This window comes from Leguminivora glycinivorella, chromosome 18 (assembly GCF_023078275.1).
Source record: "Leguminivora glycinivorella isolate SPB_JAAS2020 chromosome 18, LegGlyc_1.1, whole genome shotgun sequence".
NCBI lineage: Eukaryota > Metazoa > Arthropoda > Insecta > Lepidoptera > Tortricidae > Leguminivora > Leguminivora glycinivorella.
Genome location: NC_062988.1, coordinates 3,502,138 through 3,510,355, shown reverse-complemented (window position 1 = coordinate 3,510,355; position 8,218 = coordinate 3,502,138). Strand labels below are relative to the sequence as shown.

The 8,218-nt window shown below is 38.1% G+C and overlaps 1 protein-coding gene across 1 annotated transcript; it reads left to right on the top strand.

Moving 5' to 3' along the window:
* Positions 1 to 368: 368 nt before the first annotated feature.
* Positions 369 to 6,827, top strand: LOC125235991 (tetratricopeptide repeat protein 5-like). Its single transcript, XM_048142668.1, has 8 exons — positions 369 to 552; positions 857 to 989; positions 1,269 to 1,489; positions 1,709 to 2,005; positions 2,756 to 2,941; positions 4,420 to 4,595; positions 5,423 to 5,567; positions 6,591 to 6,827. Exons 1-8 carry the CDS (start codon positions 484 to 486, stop codon positions 6,708 to 6,710), a joined length of 1,347 nt encoding a protein of 448 aa, XP_047998625.1. The 5' UTR covers positions 369 to 483; the 3' UTR covers positions 6,711 to 6,827.
* The last annotated feature ends 1,391 nt before the right edge of the window (positions 6,828 to 8,218 follow it).

Below are 8,218 nucleotides of genomic sequence, written 5' to 3'. Positions count from 1 at the left end.
GTAATCCAGTTTTCATTTTATTGTGATACTTCTGACGGGCAAAACTTTTACTTGTAAATATAATTGGGAATTTCGCTCTTTCTTTCTAGAAAACGATCAAGTAAATTTTGTATATGGAATGGAATGTTTGACGGATGGATTGAACTGACAGCTAGAATTGTTGAAATATGGCGCCTTAAAAATCCTTTACACGATCGGACATAATTTTGCACAGCTGTAGACTATTTTTAATCTTTGCCTGGCCACAATTTGGCATCTTGGCATTCATACAAAATTTTGTAAAAAAATAGAAATGCCAAAATAAGTTGTCTATTATTGCACGTCATGTCATTGTCAAAGCATGAGTTATGAGTACAATATTTTTTTGTTGTGAAATTGTGGATTTGGATTTATTGAAATAAAATAAAATAATAGCTAGTGAAGTGTAACTAAAAATAAGAAATTGAGTACAGTAAGTACTTTAAATCGTTGGCCACTACAGACATGGCTACAGATACAGAGGAAGATCCGGAAATTTTACAAAATTTCACTGAAGTTTTAGATGGACTTGCGGTAAGTAAACTGGAATAATATTGCTGTATTTATTCATGTTAAGTGTAAAGTATCGTCGACGTACAAGAGTTAATTCCTCAAAATTGAACGTGACTCATAGTTCTGAATGGTTAAGCTTGGAAGTGTGTAGGTGTTGTGCATACAATAAGTTCCAAAATCATCTGTTACATTCAACATTTGCTTTCGATGTTATAAATGCACATTTAATCAAACTCTTTGACTAAAAGTTACTGTTAGTAGTCAAACTAGTTTCCATAAAATTATACATTTTTGTACTTACATATATTTTTTTATTAAATTACAGGAAGAACTCAAAAAGTTATTTGAGTACCGAGATTTGTTCTTTGAGAACAACCCAATTGAGTTAGCTCCAGATAAAAATAAGCTTGTTGATGACAAGAAAGAAGTCCTAATCGAAAAATTTGAAAGCATAGATGGTAAGGTACATTTATTAAATTTGTCCTTTTATGTGTAAGTAATAAAATTATATAGAAGCAATATAGATTAAGGTAGCAAGCAAAATGATCAATTTTTATTACTATCCTACATGATAGTTTATAACAGCCTTCTTTTTTTTCAAAACAACAACTGGCATGCCAGCCACATACAAAATCACTGGCAAATGGACTAGCATGCTTGTATTATGTATGTGGTTGGCATGCCAGTTGTGCATCGACAGACATCTGAAAAATCATCTCTCTTAACTTCTCTTCCAGACAGCCAAATCCCGTTCTCCCTCCGTGCCAGGTTCCTGTACATGAAAGGCCGGTGCTACAACATAAGCACCAGCTATGACGCCCGAGCTACCCAGTGCCTCAGTAAAGCGGTGAAGCTCAGTCCGCAAATGGTGGACGCGTGGAATGAGCTCGGAGAGTGTTATTGGAAAAATATGAATGTGAAGGAGGCGAAGGCTAGCTTTGAGGGGGCTTTGAAACATGTTAGTATTACACTTTTTTTAATGCAAAAGGCAGACTTAATGCCATAGTGACCCTGCCTGCTAAGCCGCGTTTCTGGGTTCGAATCCTGGTAAGGGTATCCCTTACTGGGATTCGAACCCAGGACTGCGGCTTAGCTGGCAGGGTCGCTACCAACTGATCCAAACCGGTGGTCTTTAATGTACTTTTTTCCCTTGTTCTAACCTAACCTTTTCTTCTAGGAACGCAACCGCCTCTCCCTCCGCTGTCTCTCCATAATCCTCCGCCAGGAAACCGGAGACAAGCGGGAAGACACCGCATCCACCATCGCCCGGAGTGTAGAGCTCGCTAGAGAAGCTGTGTCTCTCGACACTAAGGATGGAGTGTCATGGATAGTGCTAGGGAATGCTTACTTGTGTCAATTCTTCCTCGGAGCACAAGATCCGGCTAAGTTGAAATTGTGTATGAGTGCATATAAGCAAGCGCTGAATGACCCAGTGGCTAAAGGACAGCCTGATTTGTATTATAATAAGGGGATTGTAAGTATTCGCGCACATCAAATTTTTATACATAGACTTTGACATTATACTAAGGCACTGGTCCCACCGCGAGCTAGTAAGCTATGAGCTATCGGCTATAAAAACAAACAAAAGATAAGCACCCCCGTGCAAATAAAAGAGACACGGCGATTTTAATAGGTCACTGGGCGAGTAACTATAAACATCGCCGTGTCTCTTTTATTTACATGGGAGTGATTATCTTTTGTTCGTTCGCCCTTAGCTCATAGTTTACTAGCTCGCGGTGGGACCAGTGCCTAAAGGAGCCAAACTTTTCATTGAAAATTTTACTTTACTTTTTCCACTGACAAGGTGGATGTTTCATAGTACAGGTTAAGCTTTGCGCGGGCAGTCTAACCACATACACACCTATTCATTGTCGAATTTAAAGGCATGTTCAACAAATGATATCCATACTAATATTATAAATGGGAAAATGTGTGTGTCTGTTTGTTTGTCCGTCTTTCACGGCAAAATGGAGCTAGTTAATGATATTTGTGAGTGTGCACGGGAACATCGTCCCATTTTGTCGATTGCTATAAAGCCGCTTTGTCAGTTTACTCATATAAACACGTTTTACTAAACACACTCACATTTAATGATAACTAAACTTATCCATGTAAACTGTCAACAAATTAGTTTTGTCCCATTATAAATGAAGAGGTTTTGTGACCCTATAGTTAAAGAATGTCAAAATATTTCATACTATCTATTTAAAATTGCTTTTTTTAGGCATTAAAATTCGAAGAGTACTACTCCGAAGCGCTGTCAGACTTCGACTACGCTTGCCGCCTGGATCCGCCTTGGGAGCTGCCTCGGCAGGAGCTAGCTAGACTTAAGCAATACTTGACAGCTGCCGATGACCTGGCTAGGACGAGAGGCAGGATCAAAACTAAAAGGCTGCAACAAATGGTACAGGTATGTCAAGTTTGCACTGATATTAAGAGGGCTTTCATGTCAAAAATAGTGAAATCGCAACCGAGCGCTTAATCATACCGTGTGTGGTATCAAATTAAAGGGCTTTGCGAGTAGTTTACAAATATATAACATATATAGGACTTTTTCTACTTGGTCAAACAAAATATGAGAAAATGTCCAAAAGTGGTAATAATTGTGACGGTGAAGACTCGTTTTCAAAAAATTGCCAAAAATATATAATAGAAATTTATAATCACTAAGGCATAATAGCAATTTAAGTAAACGTTGCAGATTAATTTTGTACGAAAATAATTTCGATGTGATGTAGATTTTCAAAGAAATTGTCACTTAATTTTAGGTTGTTTCTGAAAAAAATTGAATTCGTCTTAGCCTCGTTTACTCTTTTTCAAAACCTTATAATAAAAATGTAGTCTGAGAAGATTGTAGTACCCACGTTTTATAATTTTACCAGTTTCAGTATTCAAAATTGTCCAAATATTGTAAATAAGTTCGACTAATTCTGCGCTATACGCAGCATATTTCCTAAACGTGCATCAGAGAAAAATTCATAAATAATTTAGTGAGTTAGTTTTCAAAAATCCCGTCTGATAAAAATCAAAATTATAAGATGCTCTAATTGAAACTTGAATTAAATATATCTATTAGATAACGGAAAGTGTAGTATTTCACCGACTAAAACTATCAATTTTACATTATTTTGACGTTTTTCTTGAAAGCAGAATGTGTTCCGCCGCACGTAACTTATACCAGACGCTTACCAAAGTCTCTAACTTATCCCAAAGCTGTGCATACAGCAAATGGTTAGGAAGTGATGATTATCAATTCCTTACAGTCCAGCCTTAAGATTTTATGGTAAGTTAGTGTTTTAAAAAACCTTATAGCAAAAAAAATGCCGACGGGCCGAATTAAGCAATATGCAGACATTAAACGTCGATACGAACTCTACATTATCTCAAAGTTTCATCCTTGAGAAAATGAGGAAGGTCTGGCGGCTCTGGGCTCACAGTCCATAATGACCATAATGCTAGGTTTACACGGGCTTAGTATTTGTCATTAGTATTAGCGATTAGGGGCTTGTCAGCAAAGTGACAAGTGGCAAGTAGCCGGCTACACATGGGTATTAGAGAATAGTATTAGTTACAAGATATTGCCATGGTAACGACGTAAACAGTAACTGACCACTGGAGTAGTTGAACGTGCAAGTCAATAGAACTGACTTCTAATCACTTGCATTCGCTTTTGCACTATTCTAAGCACGTACAATGTGTTTACACTCATGTGACAAGTATTAGTGACACGCACAAAGCATTAGCTAGCGAGTAAACCCAATAAAAACCGTGATTTTGTGATATTGTACCATATAGCGGGTCTTAAAAAATCACATAATATGCTTAAATTTTCGCCCTCCCATGGGCAAATATTCAGTCGAACCTCCATTGAACATTATTTTTCCCCAGTCCATAGACAAGAAGATGCTAGGCGTGTACGCGACGGCGACCATAGACAACAACGGCAAACCGGAGCCCGCCTTCCACCACGTCACTTTCGACCGGCTGGCCGACGGCAAGAACGCGGGCAAAGTCGTGCTCGGCAAAGTTGTGGGCTCGATACATAATGAGAACGCTGTGCCTTTGTAAGTTTACTTATTAGTAGAGATTCGGCAAGTTTTTCAATGTTCGTATTCGGCCGAATAATTCGGTTGCATTGCCGAATATTTACCGAATAAACAAAGTAAATAACTAATGAAGATCTTACGTATTCCATTGGATATTAAGCTCCCTATTTTAGTGGCTTTCTAAGGAACGACTAAAAAGAGATATTAGAGAGACCTATACGTCAAAATATAAACACAAAGTTGAAAAAAAACCGTAGTTTAAGAGTTTAGAAGAGTTCAGAGTTGTTTTAACTAAGTTTTAGTTAAATCCAATAAATCTCAAGAACATATGTACTTCTAGTAAGATATGTAACCATTATCAATCATTTAATGGTTCTAATCTTAACATCCGCTTTCTAAACATGGCGCAACCGAATATTCGGCCGAATGTTCGGTTCGTTAAGAGCTGAACCGAATGTTCGGCCGAATATTCGTATTCGGCAAAATCCATATTCGGCTCATCTCTACTTATTAGTTTATTACCTTTTTCCGCGGCTTCGACCACGTACTAAAAGTAATCTTATTCAAGTCAATTTTCAGAATTTGGGACACCCCAATTAGCGTAATTTGTTAACGAAAATTAACTCGCTGTCAGTTTTGGGACGATAATTCAGAATCAAATTTCTATAAAAAAATTTTTTTTCGTAAGTCCTCCCGTCGTCAGCACACCGTACCCTCGTTGAGCTCTGGCAGCCTAAACTCACTCGCTCATGTCATTGTAAATCAGCAAGATACATGCCCAGACAAGTATTCCTTACCTAAGGAATCTTAGGATATTGTCTTCATTATTAATATTAATTTTGCAGCACATTCGCGTTAGTTGACGCTTCGATGGAGTGCGTTCTTGTGACCGTCTATAACTGGGCGGACGGGCGGGGAGCCATCATAGGCGATTCCGTGGCTATTCCTGAGCCGAAACTGACCACGCACAAACTGGATGGACCCTTAGCCGTATGTACCTGTTATTTACATGTATATCTTTTATATACACGGTGTAACATGATAAAACCGAATAATTTTAAAAGTAACTAGTGACTCACTCCAAAAAAGTATTTTTTAGAAAAAATGTAAATTTAATGCCAGTAAAATACATCCATTAAAACTAAAAAAAATTACACAAAAACTATTTTTGGCGAAATTTTCTTGACGTCTTTAAAACCTTTCATCTTCATTTTTCCTTCAGAAATGCCTAGTTACACCATGCATACTTAAGTGGCAGTCGGCATGGGCGACAGGGACCGCGATAGCGCGCTGTCCCTCTCACACCGTGTTATATAACAGTTATAAGAGCCCAATGTGGGAGCACCAATAGTGTTCGCAGAGCCATTTGCTAGGGGAATAGGTTCGCTTCGCGAAGCGACGCGTCGCTTGGGGTGCGTCTTACGTTTTTCCTATACAAAATGTACTTTTTATTTTATTTTTAACCGACTTCAAAAAAGGAGGAGGTTCTCAATTCGACTGAATGTTTTTTTTATTTTTTTTTTTTTTATTTAATCGTATGGCTACAAACTGGTCGCTTACTAACAAAATATTATCATCCTGAGGACTACAATTTTATTTGCATCCATAGTAGTGAATGATTAAATTGCACTCGGGCGGCGCGGCGCTGGCGTCCGTTCCGCGTCCTACTACGTGTGTCGCCTGAGTGTGGATAATCCCTTACGGACGCTATTTGCCCCATGCCACATGACTTAAAATATGTTTAAACTCTAATACATTAGTTGTCAATAGATTTTACAATCATAATTACTTATGTGGCTTAGTCTGCAGTAAAGGGGTAAAGTCTTTTATGCCAATTTCCGCATTTAAAATAAATTTCTAATCCCTGAATCTTGTCATAAAGTTTTACGAAAATCTTTTGAGAATTGCGACATTTGCTAACTGTAGAGTAGAACATCTTCATGAGTAGGGTTGCCTAAGTTCTTCTTGATTAGAGTGTTTAATCGTTTATCATCAACTTTTTCAACATTTCAGAAGTACGGTTTCAAGTCCATCCGGGTCAACAACCCTACGCTGCTCCGCGTGAATGGAAAACGCGTCGGTATGGACCAATTCGCGTCCACTAAGGTCACAAGTACTTACGAGGTGCACTGACAAACCTAATACAGGTACTAACACTATTAATAGAACCATAGATTAAATATAAGACAAAAATCATACCATCCCATACATTAAAATGCGACTGTCTAAGAACGCGCATACACTACACCACACATAGACAAATGTATATAGGTATGTATTTATCTATATAAGTATGTATATCGTCGCATAGCACCCATATTACAAGCTTTGCTTAGTTTGGGGCTAGGTTGATCTGTGTAAGGTATCCCCCAATATTTATATTTATAGATGGCGCACAAAGAATGCCTTGTTGCCATCGATTATTTGTAGATTGGCGTTGTGTCACTTTCGAGCCATAAATCTATGTCAAAAGTGACACTTAATGCCATATACAAGTATAATTGAAAGCTACTAGACATTTTTTTGGGGCGCCATCTATGTGTGGTGTAGTATACATGCGCGTTATTAGGCGGATGATATGATGTTCTTATATCTAATCTATGATAGAACTTACCTCTTTGCAGTTAGGTTTAGGGGCCCATTTAGACGGTACGAAAACTCGCATACGAGTTTTATTACATTGCGGTATTTGATGGCTGTGCAAAATTGTATGTAACCTCAACAGCCCGGAATGTAACTAAAATCGCATGCGAGTTCGCACACCGTCTAAATCAGGCTTAAGAGTGATTGAAGATATTTATTGACTTGAGTGTAAAGTTTAGACTTTAGGCCTTATGTCGTAATATTAATTGTTTTTCGCTTAAATTTGTAACAAAACTAAGAATTTGTTGGTTTTTACCTCTGAGACGTAACTACATACTAACTCACCAACTTTTGTATTATATAACATTTCGTTTGCTTTTAAGTTTATGTATTTTTAAAATATTGTAAAAGTGTGAATCAACTTTTTCTTGACTGTTATTGCCATGGTTACGGTCCCGTAAGTCACGCTGGTTTTATGCAAAATTATGCTACTGAAACTATGCAAACATGCATTTTTCTGGTGTTAACAAACCCTTTCCTTAATTTTCCACCTACAAACATGGACTACATGCATAGTTGTATCATAATTTTGCATAAAACCAGCGTGACTCAAGGGACCGTAAGTCGTAACCATGGCAATAACAGGCAAGAAAAAGTTGATTCTCCCAAAAACTGATTTCACTTTCATGAACTTTGTCGATACGCAAGAAGGTTCACATTGGACTGACTGGCTGTAGCCGCGCGCGTCAGTTTACGTCATTGGCTGTCAAAGGGTTAAGTAACAATTTTTTTTGTTTACTATAAATGAGCTCACTCTTGGCCACAGACCAGCCAAAGGCAAAAACGTGGCCTACGATGGAGTGAGCTCGCCCAGAAGATGCCTGTTCACTCTTGATGTGAAGGTTGCCGGGTTATATGAGCTCGGAAATATAGCCGCCGGCAAGGAATTCCACTCCTTGGCAGTGCGCATAAGAAAAGAAGAAGCAAAGAGCTTCGTGCGAATACAATTTAACTTATTTAACGTATCTAATAGACCACATCGTTAACCGACAAGAAAC